The sequence below is a fragment of the Alligator sinensis genome, unplaced genomic scaffold (assembly GCF_000455745.1).
Source record: "Alligator sinensis unplaced genomic scaffold, ASM45574v1 scaffold232_1, whole genome shotgun sequence".
Classification (NCBI taxonomy): domain Eukaryota; kingdom Metazoa; phylum Chordata; order Crocodylia; family Alligatoridae; genus Alligator; species Alligator sinensis.
In genome coordinates, this window is record NW_005842517.1 from 96,550 (window position 1) to 118,077 (window position 21,528).

General features: G+C 43.3%; 1 protein-coding gene across 1 annotated transcript in view; it reads right to left on the bottom strand.

The window, feature by feature from the left end:
* The window catches only part of CPXM2 (carboxypeptidase X, M14 family member 2), a gene marked incomplete at its 3' end in the record, with an annotated part of 143,062 nt that overhangs the window by 85,989 nt on the left and 35,545 nt on the right, over window positions 1–21,528 (bottom strand). Inside the window, exon 3 of the mRNA XM_006031600.3 lies at window positions 6,466–6,575. Coding sequence (XP_006031662.2) covers window positions 6,466–6,575 — 110 coding nt within the window. The remainder of the gene's footprint in view (window positions 1–6,465; window positions 6,576–21,528) is intronic.

Here is a 21,528-nt window from a genome sequence, read left to right on the forward strand (position 1 = left end):
CCGATCTCCACTCATATTTATTATGCTTTTGTTCCCCAAAAAACATATGCAAGACAGAATAAATATTTGCCCATATTACAATCCAAATAGCCATTTTTGTATAGAGAAGGAAGACATGCAGCACTAAATGTGTTAAAAATAAAGGCAGAAATTTCAATCTTTCAGTGAAAACAATACCCAGTTGTTCAGCTGCAATACAAATAATTATATATCTATGTTTAACTTGTACTTAATTCCTAACAGGATGAGGACAACAGTAAGATCCCCTAAAGCAATAATTATTACACCACAGGGAGCCTGTAAATCTTAAATGGCTCAGGACTGTATTTTCAACCAGGTAATGTTTCATTTCCAGTAGTTACTGTCAACATAAAAGAGTAGAAACATTGAAACTTCCACTCTTAGTTTTTTACAGCATATTTTTCATAAAGAGGTAATAAAGAAAGAAATCCAAGCAACCCCCTTTTAGTTGCATGCATATGATTATAAAAGCACAACTCTGCTAGTCCACAGCATTGATTACAGTCCCTTAAGCAGGAAAATATGGAATGGAAAGGAAATATTGCCTTATATATTTATTTTATAATATAATAATTACTAATGATTTTTCTCAAGCCAGACAAAGCATCAGAATGTGATACTTTTCAGTGAGAATGAAGATACCTTACAACATGAACCTGTTGGTTTCACAGTAGGAGCAGCAGTAGTACCAATACTGCAGCTACCCCTTACTCTGGAAACTTATAACAAATATTCCTGCCTCAAAGGCTGTGCCCAGACAAGCACAGCTGTGCAGTATGTGGTGCTGAAGACACATCTGCAGTGCCACATTCTGCAAGTTCAGGTGTTCTCTACAATGCAATGGAGCAGCACGGGGGTGTGGGGGAGAGGATTTGACCCCTGGAAATCCAGGGGTCAAAAAAACCTGCAGAAAAATAAAAAGTTGAGAGGTACATGCAGGGGCAGTGTGCGCCACTCAGAACCGGAGCCAGGTCAGCAGGACACAGCCATGCTTCAGCTGCTGGCCAGGCTCTAAGTGGCAAGATTGCCACTGCTGCAGTCCCAGGAGGCCCCCAAGACCCCAGGTAAGATTGCTGGGGCCAGCCTAGTGCTAGCCCCAGCCTCTCCTATCCCCCCGGCATAACTTGCTCTGTGCCACAGGGCACATGGCACAGACATTCTCCAAGGACAACTAGTGGTAGTACAAGGTGTGCTACTGCTAGTTGTCCCCAGGGAACCAAAAGTCCACGCTCATGCAGATGTGGCCAAAGAGTTAAGAAACTGAGTACTTTTTGCAGTACTACCCTGTGTAAGAAAAGGGTATCAGAATTCAGCCCAGAATTTACAGTGGATTGATGAAGAGTTGTTTTATGCAAGCTTTTGTCAGGCTTTAAATCTGGTGCTCATCTCCTTGCCCACTTATTAATAGCTTGGTCCTAGAACTGGCTGTAGAATAACATAAAGATTGAAGGCAAAATAGAAAGGGAGCCCTGGAAGTGATTACTTTAATGTAAAGTATTTTGATGTTTCTTTCATCTGCTATATCCTATCCTTTCTTTCATCTGCTATATCCTATCCTTTTTGGAATAAAAATTTAAGCTGAGAAGTGATAATGTGAAACTAATCAATGAACTTCACATTCTACTTACTTCATAAGCTACTATTAACATAAGTAGGAAAAATACTATAACCCTCCAAAGGCAGACAAAACTCTTGAGCTAGAGGCGATATCTTTTATTAGCCCAACTAAATAGCAGCAAAAAAATGTCTTTGTCTTTGCCCAGTCTACATATTCACAGAGTAACTCGTTCACAAATGAACTTTGAAACCCAGGGGAACTCCACCATCCTTTACATCCCCCGTGCAAGATGAAGGTTCTTTTCTACCTGGGAGAACTTTTACAATCTTTGAATTGCCTGACGAAGGGTGTTCGGACCCCACAATACTTTTGAGTTGAGGTGGTGCCAATTACATGGGATGTGTCTATACTTCTGAACCTGTTTAATGTTAGCAACATTACATCGTGTAACGTTATATATTTGAACATAAAATGATTTTGTTTGATCTTATGGGAAAATAAATTCAAGCCTTTAGGGGTAATAAGAAGATAGTCACCCCTTTGCAAAGGAAAACTAGAGAGACCATTAAATACAGTCAAAACAGATCTTAAGTGGAACCTCACATGGTTCCTTCACCTAGAATTGAATTTCCTCCACTGTGTACATTACTGAACAGCTTCAAAACAATAACTAACATTTGCTTAAATATAACTGTGAAATACCATTTGCCTTTCCATAGTATGAAGTAATGTAACTATTTGTACACTGATCAAAAATTACTGTGGATTTCATGACTGGCTCTGTAGTCTAACAACACCACATCGGGAAACAAGGATAAACACATTTTCTAATACTAAAAAGAGAGTGGTCTCTACTATGTAAAGTTCACCTCAGGCCAAAGGCCAGCAAAACTTCTATACACCACCTAAATTCCAATGAAACCTTCTCAACAGGCCATAAGTGGTACCTGAGTGGTGCATAGTTCATGAACTGATTCTCTGTTCAGGGGTGAATCTCCTAAATTGACTCCTGCCTCAAATTGTAAGAGTTATCATCAGACTATAACTGATTTTATTCTTCATTCTCCATCCTCTTGGACAGTAATAATTAATCTAAATTTCAAACTTACATATTCTGGAGGACCTACATTTGGTATTAGGCAAATTCCCATCTATCTATCTATCTAATATACAGTAGGGCTGTGCGAAGCTTTGGTCCCTGATTCAATTCAGTGGAGATGTGGCCCGATTTGGTGGCTGAATCTCCAAATCCAAATTGAATCAAAGGACCCTTTAATCTCTCTGAATCAGATCAGAACCCTCCAAATCGATTCAGAGAGATTTGGAAAGATTTGGTGATTTGGACATAGACACAGCTTTAAATGTTTTTTCTATATACTTCTAGGTAGCAGGGGCTCATGAGTGCTGTGATGCTGGGGCACCTGGAGCATACCACAGGAGCATGGGGGGCTCCCTAGTGCACTTGACAGCAGACCAGAAAGTGGACCAGAAGCACTAATGGTCCATTTCCAGGTCTGCCAGGGAATGTGCAGGGGGGCCTCCCCATGCCCTCCACCCCAGCTTGGTGACTGGTGCCTCTGGGTCTTGCAGGGGCAACCCAGGGTCCCCCTGCAGCTGATCACTGAGCTGGGGAGGTGTGGGGGGGCCCCCCCAGCATGCTCTCCAGCAGACCCGTGTTCACTGCCAAGCACATGGAGGGGCCCCCCACACTTCTGTGGGATGCTCCATGCACCCCAGCATCACAGCGATCATGAGCTGTGCCTGCTACCTCAAGGTATGTAGAACAAACTTTTAAAGCTGTGTCTATGTCCGAATCACTGATTCTCTGAATCAGCATCAAATCTTCAGACTCGAATTTGGCTGAATCGAATCAGGGACAGTGATCCGAATCAACAAATCGAATCACTGTCCCTGATTGTAGCCGAATCCGAATCCAAATTGAATTGGGCCTACTTCGCACACCCCTAATACATACACACACATACACACACACATTTAGTAAGTATAATTAAGATCTTTGAATTGCATTGGAATATATATATATTCCAATGCAATTTAAAGGTCTTAATTATACTTACTAAATGTATACAACTAAATTTGAACATTCAAAACAAAGTGAAAAAAATGTGCTCTGGAAAGAGAAATATAAACTGACTTGAATACCTTTTTAATTTTAGGGCAGTCCCAAAATGAGAAACCCCTGAAGGGGAAAAAAAAGAAAAAGAAATGCTAAACCTCACTTTTTAACACACTGTCAATCACTGTCAGCACTCCAAGTGGTTGAGCCGGTATATGGGATTATTACATGGTTATCTGGAAGTTATAATGAAGAAGGTGTTCAATTTGAGGATTACTAGCACTGTCTATCAGAGATAACATTTCCGTAAAGAAATAAGCTGCACTTGAACAGGACAGAAAGATAAAGTACTATGATTAAAGACTGTTGCCGATTAGGTACTGCAGTGCCATTTATATATAAGCTTCCCAGAATAACAAGATCATAAAAGTATTTATATGAGAAAAAAATTAAAACATAAGTTTAACATTTAAAAAATAAAGAGAATGTGTTAGTCAGAATTAATTAAGATGGGATAAGGAAATGGCAACAGATACATGGAATAAAACTTAGTTTCGATCAGTATTATATTAGTAAAAAAATAATTTATTTTCTAAACTAAAATCTGAACTGAAGAATGAAGAACACAACTGAAATTATTACTGAAATAAAAAATGACTGGTCTTTGTGTTAAGTGACTGCGGAGATCACTGCGACCCTCAGGAGACAATCTAAAGTCTGTGATTCTGCCAAGATGAAAAAATAAGGCTTACATTGAAGGAAAATGGGGCCACTGTTCAAGAACTGGCATGAATATTATTTTTATAGCCAAGAGTACCTGGAGAACTGCTAGGAAATAGCAGATGAGATGGTGGCAGAAGGTCACTTGCTGGAAGCAAACTTTGGGCATTGGTTACAGGACTAAGAAGAAAGAAAGAAAAAAAATACAATGGTAAAATTTACTTTAGGGGCAGAAGCACTCCCAAATCCAGAGTATTGGAGATTAGAAGTCCAAACAATCAATCCAGTACGAGTTATGGAGATTCAATTTTACCTGAGTCCTTTTGGCCTCTGTGTAAGGGACATTACCCCTTCAAATATGTTCATGCTTAAAGATAATTTCAGACTTTAAATGCTGGTTGCCTCTCTGCACGGTGTACTGAAACTACGTTTGGTAAAATTGCCTTTATTTCACTTCATGGGCTGAAGGAAAGTGTCCTGGTGAACTTGAGTTTGGAAAGAATTCTACAACAGGAAAAGGATATATCCGAGGCTGGTGAAATATTTACAAGTGCTAACCAAAGAACATTCATCTCCCCTCAAAGCTATCTGATTCCTGGCTCTGCCCCATCATTAATTTCCAAGCTAAGGTAAGTATATTTCCCCTATTAGAAAAATTTGTGTGTTTTGTTTCATCGATTACTAAACGTATACCTGGCTCACCACTGCAGGTTTATTCCAATATTTCCATTGACTTCAGTGGTCTTACACGAACACAGAACTAAATTAACTCAGTAGGCAATCAAGCTCATGATATAATACTTACCTTTGGTCTCAGTTTCAACAGTTTCAATCCCCTCTCCTGCCAGTGCCCTGAAACCAGGTTTTTTACAATTCATTCATTTCCTAAGGGTGCACACAAACATAACACTTAGACCTCAAGTTCTGTTTAAACCTCAAGCATCCAGATGTACAAGCCAGTCTAGAATGGTTTACACAGCCCAAGCTGTGTCAAGAATATACCTGGATAATCAATTATTTTGACTGGTTCTCTGTGAACCAGTTCAGTGTTTTACATAAGGGCTAGTGTCAGGTTGGTCCTCTAGGCATCCCACGCTGTGCTGCTTCTCACCCCACTAACCCCCACATTACACCTGGCTGCTCTGGTACACAGCCACAACTACTACGACTACAACCTCTATAGCCTGCACTTGGCTGCAGTGTTTCTGGCTGGGGGATCTAGAAGCAGCTCTCCCCGGCTTTTAAAGACCTGGACAGTTTCCTTCTTTTGATGCCAACTTACCACGGTTCTGTGTATCCCAGGCTTATTTGGTGCAGGAGGTGGCCAGGTGACCCTCTGCGTGCCCATGGGGGTATGGGCTCTGGAGGGCTGCCCAAGGCCTTCACTGCCACTAATGTAAGAAAGCTAACTCGTTAAAAACAGAGCGGGTCACCTGCAGGAGCCTCCAGGCATACAGAAACAGGGGTCCAGGCAGCACACCTCCACCAGGAGTAAATAAGCTCAGTTATGCTTATCTAAGTCTGGAATAAAAGAGATGACTTTCTAGGAAGTAAAAGTAACAAAACTAAGGAAAACTAAGAATGTGTACATGAATGTGTTCTGAGCAGTTTTGTCAGAACTGCTCTATTTCTTGACAAAATTGTCATTGCCTGAGAAGAGAAGATGGGCAGTAAGCAGCTTCACTTAAAAATTTGTTCTTAATTACAGATCTCTTTCATTGTAGGCGAAGCATAAAACAAAATAATCCTGCTTCTCAGACACCCTCCTACTGCCTCTCCTTTGTGCACTGCTAACGCATAGGGAAGAGCTTCCTCTTTCTACTCCACTCACCTTCTTTCCTTACAGAATGCCATTAGGATTTGAATTCTATGCACATCACTCTTGGAGCTTTTATAAACCAAGGAAAAAAACCCTACAATTTCAGATCTATCCATCAACTCTACCCATTGCCATAATTTCAATATTTCCTTTTCATTTGAATAATGTGAGCTGACAAAGTAGTCAAAACCTATAACCATCCACTGGCAGTGTGTGTACAACAATGCAACCGTGAGCCATTCCACCACTTAGAAAGAAAATTGATGTTACCTGAATATTAAGCCTTCCTCTGTGGGCCCCAAGGCCATATCGCTTTACTGTAGAAGCATGGAGCTGGAAGTCAGTAATTTTTAATGTCTCCAGACCAAGAGGCGGACAGCCTGGAAAACAAAATTTTAATTAAAATGAGGGATAATATAAACAAACAGATATTCAAGTTTGTGTGTACACTTGTGTCAAGTAAGCCAGATCTTTGGCTGGTATGAATTAGCAGCAGGGCAGTCAATGAGATGGTGGCAATTCCAGAGAAATGCTGATTTATTCCAGCTGGAATCTGACCCTTTAAGTTTTCCTTAATAGGTTTTGTTCCTCTTTGCCATACCCTTTCTTTTTCCACAGATATGCACAGTATTTCCTGTCAAGCGCTTGTCAGCACAAAATGCCAGCAGAATAGCCTTTTATTTTTCTCTCTCTTGGCATTTTCTTTCTGGTCTCTTGTTTTGATTTCTCCCGTTCCCTTTCCAAGCTACTGTATAACATTCTGTTTCTAATTAAAGCCTATCCTGGAGATTGCAGTCACACACACTTTGTACAATGGCATCTGTTACAAAGGCCTGGGAGGCCACACTGCTGAGCCTTGTAGAAGTAATGACTAAGCACGAACAGAGCAAATTTGAAACATGGGGCCACCTCTCTAGGCGCCAAACTGTGCAGAATTTTGAACAAAGAAAAACTAAGGACATTACCTTTCCAGCTGTCAGCACTGCAGCAAAATCCTGCCTTAAGGCCTTGCTTTAGAAGATAAGACTCCAGGATTCTACTATATCAGACAGGAAAAAATCTCATCTAAGAGTTTTGTCTGGCCCCTTTACCTCCGCACCAGGATATCGGAACCCGTCACAATCTCACCTGTTTATCTTCTCAGTGCCCCTGCCAGGCAGGGAAGTTCTGTTATCAAAACACATCGTCGGGCATGTAGGCACATGGAGGTTAAGGGAGAATACCAAACTCTATACCATTAGGTATGCTCAGAGCATATCTACCAGGTTGGGCTCAGAAGGCAGTTTAGGGGCATGGCCATGTAATTTGTCAATCCTTAACAGCCTAAAGTGGGACAAAGATGCCTATATAGCATGAAGTGGTGTCTTTGAGTGTATGTATCTGCTCAATTATAGACATCTAAATCCATTTTTACCAGACAGTTTAGGTGCCTAAGGGGGGTTGGTAAAATTTCTGTGAATCGCTCACTCTAAATTCTACCTCAGCCTCATGTAAAGACCCAAGTACCTTTGTAAGTCTCAGCTTAAGCATGTAGCAGGCTTACTTTCAGAGCTTGGGTTGAATCCCAGGCTTGAGATCCTGCTGTTTTGATTGGTGGAGCTCATCGACCAATCAGGAGGCAGCAAGAGAAATAACATCACACCCCTTTTCTGAGGGGAGGGGGAGAAGAGCTCTCCCGGACCTGAGTGAAGACTGTAAACTGTCAGGTCCGGAAGACTTCAGGGGCATATAAAAGGAGCTGCGTGCCCAGCACAAGGGCAGACCTGACGGGGACTGAGAAGAGAGAAGAGTGGGACTTAGAAGAGCTGAAGATTGCTGCTCAGCAGGGCAAAGCAGTAGCCCAGGAAGAGCCCCTGAAGACTTCTGTCAGCGGGGAGCGGGGGACGGCCCCAGCGGTTAGGTTCTCAGTGCACGGTGCACAGCATCCAGACCCTGAGAACTGCGTGAGGCGGCTCGGGTCTGCGACCTCTGCTGTGCAGCCACAGACACAGTGCACAGGCTGGTGCATGGAGCAGGACCTTTGGAGCCCCTAGGGTGGCTCAGGTCCTCAACCCCCAGAACGAGGCTGGGAGCTCGGTGCAGGAGGCGCTGCACAGAGGGTGAGAGATCCTGGGGTGGCTCAGGTCTACAGCTGCTGACACGGGGCAGCAGCTCAGTGTAGATGACGCAGCCCAGAGGGTCCAGGAACAGACCGAGCCCCGGTGCTGCACAAGGCTGTCCAGGCCTCCAACCCCTAGTATAAGGCAAAGCATCCACTACACACAGTGGTGCCTGTGTCCCTAAGCCAGGACAGCAGCAGAGTCAGGCAGCAGGAAAACCCAGCAGGGACAGAGCTCGACCTGGAGAACAAGAAGCAACCCTCTGTGACTGCAAAGTAGTAGTAAGTTACCCTGGAGAGAGGGGTCCCCACAGGGGAGCCCTGTCTCCCCCCCCCAAACTGGGTGTGGTATATCTGTATGTAATATATATATAGAGAGAGAGACAGAGAGAGATACCATACACAGTCTATGTACACATTTACAAAACAATAAACCCTATAATATATTATAGGGTTTATTGTTTTGTAAACGTGTACATAGATATATATATATCTTCTTACCCTGTAATGGTTTTGTTGTGATAATAAATCTGTATATAGTTAAGTAATTGATTGACTGGATCTGACTTTATAGGGGACGGAGGTGGCCACTGGGCTGTTGTGTCCCTCCACAGCATGCTGCCTTGCCAATAATTCCCTCAATTGGAGAGGGAAGTACAAATCCACGTACACCCGGGCTACAAGCATTTTGTTCAAATTCACACAGGAAGCCTCTGGCAGAGCACAGAATGAACCAGGGTTTCATGTGTCCTAAACCAAAGCTCTAACAACTAAACCAGCCTTCCTGTCTGCTTTAATTTAGAGCCATGATGCAGGCTTAAAAAACACTAGAGACATCAGGGGATTGATAACATACCTCATAACATTAGAAATGGGCTTCAAGTCCACCTAGATCCCAGTTCACATATAGATTTTGAAACAGCTCACCCAAGTTTCACGAGTGTTTCTATCAGAGTATCTGATCGTCACACACAGTTTTCTGCTATTATAAACACAGTGACAAAAATACGTAAGGTTTCATGTGCTCTTACCTAATTCAGGCACAATTAGGTAAGAGCCCCCTGGAACAATGTCAGGCAGCTTAGTTGTATTTTCTGACCGTTAGAAAAAGGTTTGGAAACTTCATCAATGACAGAAGTAGCACCTGGTCTTACCAAAGTCAATGGCAAAACTCCTATTTGACTACAGGAGAGACAGGCTGGCAAGTAGTATGAAGAAAACACAAAATAGTATTTGCAGTGGCAGGGCGGGATTAAGTACTCAGTTATAAAGTGATAGCAAGGGACAGAATTGATGCAGCCCCTGGTTGGAAAAGTTTTAATCCAATTCATGGAAACAATGAAAAGACAAGATACACTGGGAAAGCCAGAGGAAGGGATATCTTAGAGGGTTTTTTGCTGCTGTTTAATTCTATTTGGGTATTTCAAAATTCATTGTGCCCTAAACAAGACGTGTCTCAGGTTCAAACAGATTTCTACTGGGAGTAAATTACAGAGCTAAGAATCTATAATAAGAACTATATTCCTTAGCTCCACCGAAACCTTCCTCTGGACAGATTTAGAAATCACGCTAAGGGGATAAACCTGCAAATTCTTCTGCACCTGAGACTATTTAGTCACATGAGCAGGACTAAGGCACTCGACTACCTAAAATTACTTGGGTATGTAAATGTTGGCAGCTGAAATGTTGAATGCTGGAAACTGCAGTAGAAGGGTAAAAAATTCACAGCATGCTCTCTTTATCCTCCCCCACAACATCCATTTGCTGCCACTATGCAAGACAGTAGGCCTGTGCGAGTAGGCAGCTCTTCAATCCGGCTGCTTTGGATGCCAGGGATTCGGCCATAGGGTATAATGGAGAATCAATGAAACATCTATAACTTCGTTTATTTTTGTCTGATTTGGATGAAACTTGCAGGGGTTTCAAAGCACCATGATACAAGTTTTGCCTGTCAGCAGCTAGAGATGCAGGGCCCCAGAATCCAGAAGCCCTGCACCTATCTCCTTGACAGCTAGCAGGGTTTGTGGCTGCAGCAGGGGCTAGCAGTCCTGCACCTTTCACCCTGCTGCGCCTTAACACACACTGTCACCCATGTCACGAATTTTGCTTCTCCGCAGCTTGAGGTGCAGTTTCCCCCAAATCCCTGCACTTATCTCCTTGAAACCTGGCAGGCTTCATGGTCTCAGCAGGAGCCACCACCCCTGCAGTTTTCATCCCACTGCACCTTAACACACACAGGGTCATCTATATCATGAGTTTTGCCTGTCAGCAGCTTGAGGTGCAGTTCCCCCCAAACCCCTGCACCTTTCAACTTGAAACTTGGCAGGCTTTGTGGCCCCAGCAGGGGCTATCATCCCTGCAGCTTTGACCCCCCTGTGGCTTAACATGTACACGTGACATAAGTTTTGCTTTCAAGAATTTGGGGTGCAGTTTCCCCCAAACCCCTAAACCTATCTTCTTGAAACTTGTCAGGCTTTGTGGCCTTACCAGAAGCTACCATCTCTGCAGCTTTCACCCCCCTGTGATGTAACACACACACGTGACATGAGTTTTGCTTTCATGAATTTGGGGTACAGTTCCCCCCAAACCCCTGCACCAATCTTTATGAAACTTGGTAGACTTCATGATCTCTGCATATTCTACCAGCCCTTCAAGTTTAATCCAAATTAGACAAAAAGCAACAAAGTTATAGATATTCCATTGATTCCCCATTATAACCTATGGCCGGATCTCTGAAGTGGCTGCAAAGCTTTTCCAAAGAGGTTCGGAAGCTCCAAACTGCTTTGGAAAGCCTTAAGAAGCCAACACTTCGATCTGGAAATGTTGCTTCGGTGTCCAAAGCCTCCAAATCTTCTCTGGATCCAAAGCATGGTCCAAGGCCTTGCAGAGCCCTACAAAACAGGCCTATTTGTTATGTAGGAAACAGTGAGCCTAGGTCCACCAAGAATACTTTCCTCGGTTAAGGAGACCACTACATACATAATAGCAGATTCCTTGGCACATCAAAACAGGAATGGGAATGACAGTCATTGGGTAATAACACGTGTTCTCAGTAGGGGACCCAAGCAGAGCAGGGCCACTTCCCCTCGAACAAGCCCAATGAATCTGTAAATGCTTCCTAGTAACAATCTGCCCAGAGACATGCATGAAGTAACAGAAATATGGCCCCACAGACACCCAGGTTCAACTCAGCCGGAGCCTCGTTCTTGGTCTGATAGATGGAGAATTTGGCTAAAGTCAAGAAAAGGTTCACCTATAGGTCCCAGGAAGGCAGTACATAAAAGAAAAGGTGCAAGGGAAAACTGCAGCCAAAGCCTAAGGGGGAGGTTCCTGAGGAGGCAGCGGAGGGGCTGTGGCCTGACACCCTCAAGGTACCAAATAATCAGATAATATATAGCCATAGCTGCAAGTTCTAAGCCTTTCTGATCAGTTACACATTTACTACAACCTGTATATGGATACAACCAGCCAACATTTCCAATTCTGTTGCATTACTAGTCAAGACATCATTCGGCACAACTTTTCTACACAGGTGCCTTTTAAGATAGGTTCAAATACATGTCATTCGCCTTCACTCTGCATTTGCAAGATTAAGACTTTCAGCACAACTTCTATTAGAATTTAGAGTGCATAGCTAACAGGGTGCTTCACTTTTCACTACTATTTATCATATAACTTTGTAAATACACACTCTCAGAAATACAGATCAATTTAATCAATAGACAAAAATATATTGTATAGGGAAGGGAAACACTATCAGGTGCATCCACATGAGATGCTACATCACCATAGTAATGCACTATGGTGACAGTGTGTCGATGGGTACAAACCATGATGCTGCCTCTACACCACCATAGCAACACTCTCCCTCGCTATAGCGTTTTGCTACAGCTAACGGCAAAAAATGACCGGGCATCACCAGCATGGTGCAGTAACAGTCTGTGGGGGACCTGGCAGGTCCAGCGGAGTTGGCAGGGTTGGGGAGAGCTGGCAGGTCTTCAGGGGGAGGCAAGGGGTCTGTGGAGGGAGAAGGGGTGTCCAGCTGTTACTGCACCATCATTTAGTACTTCCTTTAGGGTAGTAACATAGTAACAATGGCACCATAGGGGCACATGTAGACAAGATGTGCACTGAAACTCATCTGCTCTACCTCAGTTGTTAATCTCTTTTTTCCACTGAGGCAATTTTTTCCATAAAGTACAAAATGTCTTCGTATATTTTGTTTTATTTAATAAAGATGCAATTTGGAAATTATTTCTCTTTTATTAGTCTTTTGGGGCAAAGCAACCAAATGGCTCTTTTACTTAAAATATATTTTCTATGAATGTTTGTTCCATATTCAGCTTTTTCAGCCAAAAATGGTGTGTTTTTGTTATTTATGCACATCTATCATTTTAAAGAATAGCATGTTTGATCACACTGAATTCCCACAAATAAGTCTCTACCTGTCTAACTCTTCAACCCACACGGCTACTCCTATCTGCAAATGGAGAAATATCAGCCCTCTGTAGTCTAACACTTCCCTCGACATTTGGAAGCAGAATTTGCTCTATTTATTTTTTTATGATCCTAAATGTGTTTTTTTGTTCCTGGAGCTTTGTCCTGTTTAACTAGGTAAGAATCTTATGACACTTCAAAATGTTTATTATTTTGGAGTTTTTGTTATGCAGATACAGTCCAGGAAAGATCAAACAAAGTCAAGACGCCACTGATATTTATTTGAGAAAGAATATTCCATACACAAATAAAGTTTTTTTCGCTCTCTTTTTTCTCTTTGTCGCTTCTACCTATGCATTTGAAACCTGATCTTGCATGACTGATGTCAACAGAAAAGCTCCTTCAGCTTTAAATGGGAGTTGGATCAGATCCTCATTAAGCTGAGTTCAAGTCCATAACAACTCTTGCAATACAACTGATTGCAGTTAAATAAGTGGAATGTCTGTGAATATTTAGAGCATGGGCTTGATCTTCAGCTATCCTGAATAACCACAACTCTCGTTGAGTCCAAGCACAATTGTGGGTACTTAGCACCTCTTCCAAACAGGCCCATAATGCCAGGTACTTTGGTATATCAAAAGACATGTGCACCAAATCTTAACTTTAAACCAACAGCCTTCCCAGGATGATAAGGTGCATCCTGTAATAAATACTTTGTCATTGCAAGGATGGAAATCACATAAGGGACATTTTGATCTGCTTGCTGTTCCTATTACCAGCAGCATACTATAATTTCAGTTGGTCCCTTCTGTAGATGGCAGCCCATAAGCTTACTGATTTGGTTACAGTCTTACTCCTTTTAGGGTATGCGCACAAGTTCATGGTACTCAGTCTATCATCACATGGCTATCTTTAAGCCAAGTGATTATAGATTAGGTGTAGAATGTGTGTGCATTCGCTACTGCTGGGAACTGCACTGGGAGCACAAGTTAAGTAAGTTAGGGTGGCAGGGTGGGGGCGGGCCTAGCAGGTCTGTGGAGGACTCAGCAGGTCCAGTGGGTTGGCAGGATTGGGGAGAGCTGGCAGGTCTTCAGGGGAAGGCAGTGGGTCTGTGGGGGGAGAAGGGGTGTCTGTCTGAGGGTAAGAGGGTCAGGGGGCTAAAAATAGCCCAGTTAAGACCTAGGGCTGCACTCCAAACGTACAAGACTTTTGTTAGGTCAGGCTAACCTGTTCTCAATCTAACTTAGTTCACCTCCTCAGGTAAGCTAATTTAGACCAGGTAGGCCATTTTTATTTTTTTTGCCCAATCTAACCCCCCAAAACATCTGTATAGGTCAGAACTTAGATCAACCTAACCTTAGTTAGGCGAATCTAAGCGTAACATCTACACATGCCTGTAGTGACCCCCAAGCCCACTACAGACATTGCATACTAATCTGCTAGTTTAATACAATCTTGCATACCATGGTGAAATTTTCCTTTGGCCAACCATACCAATAGTACTTCTACTTCTGTAGTGGTTTTAATGACTGTTTGCAATTTCCTGCCCTGGCTACAGACAGGATATTCAGCTACTTAAGTGCATGGTTAACTTCAATGTTTCAGGAATATTGGTTGTAACCATGTTGGTCTAAAGGCATAGACAGACAAAACTTTTGGGGTAGAGGCAATATCTTTTATTAGACCAACTAAATAGTTGCAATTTTTTTTTTCTTTTTTGCAAGCTTTTGGGCCGACACACCCTTCATCAGGCAAAGGAGAATTCAAAAATTGTAAAATTTTTCCCAGGTAGAAAAGAGACTTCTTTTTGCACGGGGGAACTTGGAGATGGCAGGGGTCCCCTGGATAGGAAAGCCAGTTTGTAAAAAAGCTGCTCTGTCAGTATGTAAATGAAGCCCAGACAAAGGCTGAAGCAGGCAGGTTACCTAGAGGTGTCAGATGGCTGGCAGGGTATTGAGTATGGTTTTTTTCTTGTTCATTTGAGAAGTTTTCATTTAAAAATGCCAAAATACAATATCTTCCATGTTTCAGGGATACTGGTTGTAGCTGCGTTGGTCTAAAGGCATAGGCAGACAAAACTTTTCGGGTCAAGGCAGTATCTTTTATTTGACCAACTTCAAGTAACCTGAGATTAATAAGGCTACTCGCACATTGAATGTTAAATAGTTGCTCCAGTGTTTTGCTGCATCACAACCTTAATCTTGAAGATTTCATTCCCAGTTTGAGAGCCAAACCTGTATCTCACTGAAATCAGTGTAAAGACTATGGCTAGGGACAGAAATCACACACAAACTGGTATAAGTGATTGGAAACCAGTTCAAATTTGTAACCCAACAGAAGTTCGGTGCACATAAACCACTTTCAAAATGGCCAAAACCAGTTTAAGATAAATCTAGATGGATGTAGTAACAGACACAACTGATTTAGGTTAAATCAGTTTATTGAACTTCTGTCCCAGATCCCTTCCATATTCAAGTTAACTCACAGTCCCCCAGCATCCCAGGATGCTTTGTACCTCCTCCACAAACCCCTCCACAGGATAGGTGGGCTAGCCTTGACTCAAACTGTCTTCTCCAGCCAAGCAGGGAGGCATGCTCTACCACCCCCGAGCTTCCGGCCTGGGCCACTGCAGACATGTGGCTGCATTTCCAGAATCAAAAGTGAATGTCTGTTCACTTGCTTATCGGTTCAATCTACGTAGCTTAGACTAACCTATGACGATTGAATCAATTCAGCCTTGGGCTTTTTGACCGTCTACACTTAGCCTTTGTGTTTTTTTAATATCTTTTTAAATATTTGAAACAAAGTGCACAGTTGAATACATTCTCAATGAGTATTTGTAAACATATTGTTCTGAAAGCTCTAACTGTCCACTTCCTCTGGCTCTTCACATGATAGCTCATCATTTTATGTCTGTTATGTCACAGCCATTCTAATCAGGCAGTGAACATGAAAGGGCTTTTATTTGTCCTGTAACAGAAAAGCCAGTTTTCTGCCACGCAGCTTTTTAACTAAGAATATGTTCTGATTGTTTTGTGTCATAAACATTGCCATGGACAGCCTTTGTGGGGGCTGGATGAAATGGAAAAACATTCTCCATTTAGTCTAAATAATTTGTTTTATTTATAGCCCTGGATCATTTGGGGGGAACATGTTATAGCTAAATTCTATTGTCTTGAGGATGCTCTCACGCAAGTGTGAAATTTTCACAGATGTTTATGACTCACATCATTTACTTGGTATGCTATCGTATCTTCTCTGAAGACCCAAATTCATTGAATTTGGCTATAGGGGGTTCTCCCTGTCTTTGTTCTTTACACACTATAATTCTCTTCTGTTCCCAGTTCAGACTACCAATCTCCCATAAGAGTTTCATAGTAGCTAGGGTCAGGAGGGACCTGAACAGATCATCTAGCCTGACCCCCTGCCACAGGCAGGAATGAACACTGGGTTCTCAAGACCCCAGACAGGTGATCATCCAACCTCCTCTTGAATATGCCCAAGGTAGGGGCGAGGACAAACCTATTCAACCTATTTAGTTGAAATACTGAAGGCAGAGGAAGGTACTTCAGGCACACACTTCACTTTTATTTTTTGTTTCTATAAAGCCATTCCCTGTGCACCAACAGAAAAGAGCAGGCTATCTGTGAGCTCATAACAAATCATATATATAGAAGGTGCAATACTGAGTTTATAGGTCCAGATCAAAGAAAGAGTAGGGGAATAAAGATACTCCATCTTAGGAGAGCACTGATTGCACCCTAATCTTCCAACAGAGCCATACAGCTTTCTAACATGAGCAACAACCAAAGCATGAAGAATAAGACATTAGGGATTTTCTACATGAGAAAAAGGACATGTTTTGTAACCCAACATCCATTCCCCTTTTAGTATAAATTGTAAAATAAAAAATCCCTGCAAATGTCTTGTAATTATAGACAGCAGTTCTGGTGTGACACATTCATTTTGTGCTAAACAGAAAGGGCTTGAGTCAAAGTCCACTGAAGTCAATATAAGTTTAATGAACTTCATAAAGTTAAAATAATTATTTGTGGACAATGTTTTATTCATTAAATGCATCTTTTGACGAACCTTTTATGGCATTACATTTTAGACTCTGGACTGTTAATCAGTGTAGGTCACCTGTGGCATTTAATTAAAATAGGTTTCAATGTTGAACTTTTAAAATTTTTCTTTATCTTACACTTCCAAAAAACGTTCATTTAAAATATTAAAACCTGCCAAAAAAATTTACAGAAGTTTTTTCTGACTTAGGAAAGTCTTTACAACCAACCATTATTTTTCATTAAAAGTTTCAGTTTCAACAAAGTGGAATTTTTTTAATGGAAAAATGTGTCACTGAAAAATGAGAAACCAGCTTTACTCCACAGTGACTTTTTTATAAAGTTTTCTCAAGGATTATGATAAGAGTGCATGTCCACCTGGTGCCTCAAGGTGATAGGAAAAGGACAGCCAGTAGTAACATTCCTATGTGAACAAGTCCTCTTTCTCAAGGCTCTGCTAACATACCATGAGCTCTTTAGTGTCAGTGCTGCTTCAAGGCCTCCTTTTGGGCCATGGCAACGTAGCTCTAACTACTACAGAGTACTTTAAGACGGATGCCTTGCTTTTGTTTTTGTTCTTTCAAATGCTTGTTATTGGATCTCTGACCCTTCCCACAGTGCATGCATCTCCCTCAAGGATTCTTATAGGTGTTCACATCATCTGCAATCTATAAATCATTTCAGTGAGTCCCCGAGTAAATTAACACCGTAGTCAGAGGTGTCACTGCAGCTTGCAGAAGCTGTGATCAAGCTAGCACTGGTAAAAATAACAAAGAAGACACTTAATAACAACAATCTGACCCTCAACAGAAACTAGATTTCAGCTTTAGAGGTACATACTTGCTCACAGCGAAATCTGTGTCAAAGCAGCTCGATGGCTAGTGGTCATGCCTATTGCCTACAATGGTGATTCTCTGTGGTGGCACCTTCAAACATGCTGCACCGCTCTAGGCAGACTGCCTCCTGAACTGCAAGCATCCTAGCAACCACTGCAGGCACCCTGAGAGCCCTAATTAACACTTCTGAATGACTGTGCCAATTATTCTGCCCCAAAGTAGTTAGCCCACCTACAGCACCACACAGCTGCAAGTACGCTGTTTGTGGTTTGGGAGGCAGTCTGCCACAAGCAATGCAGCATGTTGGATGTTGTTGCTGCCCAGGATGGGAAGTTCACCATGTTACACAAGCAAGCTAGATTGAAACTAGGACAAGTGGGTCTATGTTTGCTGCAATCATTCTTCCTGATGCCAATACAGAGACCTCCAGTTTCTCTTGGTTTTGGCAATACCCTTCAGAAATCAGATAGCCAATTTAAGGGCCTTTTGTTCTATTCATCAGCAGCTTATCTGAATTCAGCCCAATATTTCTCTTTGAGTGCCTGTTTAGAAATTCTCACAGCAAGCCATCATCATCTTGGATTGCCTCGTTCTTGACACCTCATCCTCAAGGAGAATGTCATCAGCTGAATGTCATGACTTGTTCACTTTACAGTAGAAAGCACCTGGGGCCAGATGGATAGCCATTGGCACTTATACCCAGCAGTACCTGCCTAAAAGTGGCAAAGTTGTTAGGGGGGCTGGTTTAATACCCCAGAACCCATTTTTGAAGCTACAAAGAGTGAACCCTTTTACCTTGGACAAACTGGATAGCATTTTCAGTTGCTGGTAATGAAGAGTGACTTCTTTCCTGTTAAGTGATTTTAGACCAGTGCAGATCTTCCATGCATGCAGCTCACCCCAGAGAAGAGAGATACACTTCACGCTCCCTTTCTTCTCTATCTGATTACCTAGCACTGGTTATGATTTGGCCCTTTCAGCAAACAAAGCCCATTAAAAATAGTGCCACATGTTTTGCTTCACATAACAAATCTGCAGTTGCTGTTTGGGACTACTGTATCTGGAATGACACCTTGATCAGAAATGGGCAAACAACATTTTTTCTTCATATTTCCATTGAGACATTTCTCTGGGGAAAGTTACAGAAAAATAGTCTCCAAAATCTAAGCTGGCCAAAAGATAGGTATACAATAAATATATATCATTGTTCTTTTTTTCAGTAGATTCTGTCTCCCTCTTCCCCTCTCTACCCTGTTTTTCAGTATCTTTGCATTTGTCATGCACTGTCGATCCCATTTTTAGCCCTTTGTTTTCACTGGAGTTTTCTTCTGTTTCTCTTTTCACCTTCTCACCTAAGCAAAAAGTGAATCCAATAATGACTCATAGTAGAGCCAAACTCTCTAAATCCAACAATAGCTGAGTAGGATTAAAATTCGGCAAAAAAATTTAGCCTGCACATGTTCTCACCGAAGAATACGTTATTAGAAACAAATGTTCACAGCTGCAGAGCACTTTTAAAATGGGTGATTGCACGAAAATTTAACCCTCATCTGATGAAGTATCAGACCTGGGCATTGTCAGACAGAGCGCCTTAGAAAACCTGTGTACAGGTTCCCTTCAAGGGTTAATTTTCAGTAATTCTCCCCGCAGCTTTGAGGGACTGAGCTGGTGCTCACACAGGCAAGCACCAGCCCAGCCCCAACCCTGGAGCTGTCACAAAGGGAGACAGAGTATCCTCCCTCCAAAGCAGGGGAGGACACGCCCCACTAGCTACCCCTGCAATAGTGTGTTTTTTTTGTGGGGGTCAAGCCAGGCCCATGAGGTGGAGAGCTCCCTTCCCCCATAGCTCCCATGTAAATGGGTTTTTTTTACAGCAGCAGAGGCTATGGCTCAAGATCTGGGGGGAGCAGGGGGAGCTGGGCTAGGCCTGTATAGAGAGGGGGGCTCCATTCCTTCCCCCACCGGAGGCTCTTGACAGCAGCAGCCATTGCTGCCATGCCCTGAGCTGGGGCACAGGGAGAAGAAAATGAAGACCGCCATCTTGTGGGCCCACCCAGCTTCCCCCAAGCAGGGTAGATGGGGGGGCACATGGTGGGTGGGCTCTGCCCCCCCTCAGCCTCTTTCCCCATCAGCCACTGCTGATAGTTGCCAGCAGGCAGTCTGGGCAGAGCTGGGGAAAGGAGCAGTCTGGCAGCTTCTAGAGTGCCCCCACCTGCTGGCCATGGCCAGTAGAGAAAGGCTCTGAGCCCCTCCTATCCAACAGGTGAATGACTGTTGGGTTCAGTGGTGCTCAAACTCATGGCTCTGTGTAAAGCACTATGAGTTAGAGTACCTCCCTGACAGGCACTTGTGTACATGCCCTCTATGCAGAGATGTAAGAGCAATTGAAACATATTTTGATGGTGCTTTAAACTGAGCCTTTCTTAACCCTTTTTCACCTGAGGGCTGTTGAATGTGGTGTCATATGACAACAGATGCCAAACAACCACACTTAATTAGATGACCACACTCAAAGATCATGAAATCTGAGCAGGCTTGCATCCCCCTCTCGGGCTGTGCCTGGAGAACAAGGTACCGGAACATCTGCTGGGAAGAACAGTCAGCCAGGTCTGACCGCTCACATAGGTTCCTAGCCGGGACCTCTACCTAACCCAGGAGGTGCACAGCCCCACCAGGGGAGACGCCTTGTTGGATCTGGTCCTGGCCATGGGTGACGACCTGGTGAGGGGTCTGCACGTGCTCGACCACCTGGGCGACAGCAATCATTGCCTGCTGGAATTCACCATCCAGCACAAGGTAGCAAAGGCCTACAGCAAGGCAGCAGCCCTGAACTTCAGGAGGACAGATTTCAATGAGGTAACGAGAACAGTCAGGGAGGCACTGAGGTCCCGGAGGGGAGGGGAGTCGCGGGTCCAAGAAGAGTGGTCGTTCCTTAAGAAGACAATCCTCCAAGCCCAAAGAGAGGTAATCTCAACACGGATCAAAGAGACCAAGAGGGCGTAAAAGCCCCCATGGCTCATCAAAAGCATATGGGAACATCTCCTAGCTAAAAAGGAAGTGTACATCCAATGGAAGGGAGGAGCCATCACCAGGGAGGACTATACCTCGGCTGCTCGGGCTTGTAGTGGGGCAGTCAGGAAGGCCAAGGCAGAGATGGAACTGGGACTAGCTACCCAGATCAAGGACAACAAGAAGTCCTTTTTTAAATACACAGGGGGTAAAAAGAAGGTACCGGGTAATGTGGGGCCTCTGCAGGACACGCTAGGAAATCTGGTTGTCACACCAGATGACAAAGCTAACCTATTTAACAGTGTTTTGCCTCCATTTTTCTGAGCAGGGACTGGGTCGCCTCCCCCACCAGGACCCCCATAGGACCCAGGGAAGGTGCACCCAGGCCTAGGGTCAGTGAGGACCTAGTCAGGGAACTTCTGGAGGGACTAGGCATATTTAAATCAGCAGGTCCTGATGATCTCCACCCCAGAGTACTGAGGGAATTAGCAGAGGTCATTGCGGGACCCCTTGCATGGCTTTATGAGCACTCATGGTGCTCTGGGGTGGTGCCAGAGGACTGGAAAATGGCCAATGTGGTTCCCATTTTCAAAAAAGGGAGGAAGGAGGACCCAGGGAACTATAGGCCATTCAGTCTTACTTCGGTCCTGGGTAAGCTTTTTGAGAGAATTATCCTGGTGCATGTCTGTGAGGGGCCAGCAGGGGAGATTATGCTTAGGGGCAACCAACATGGGTTCATTAGCGGCAGGTCCTGTCAGATCAACCTGGTGGTCTTCTATGACCACATCACAAAATCATTAGACGCAGGCGTAGCAGTAGACGTAGTCTTTCTGAACTTTAGGAAGGCCTTCGACACTGTCTCTCACCCCATTCTCATTAAAAAACTAGG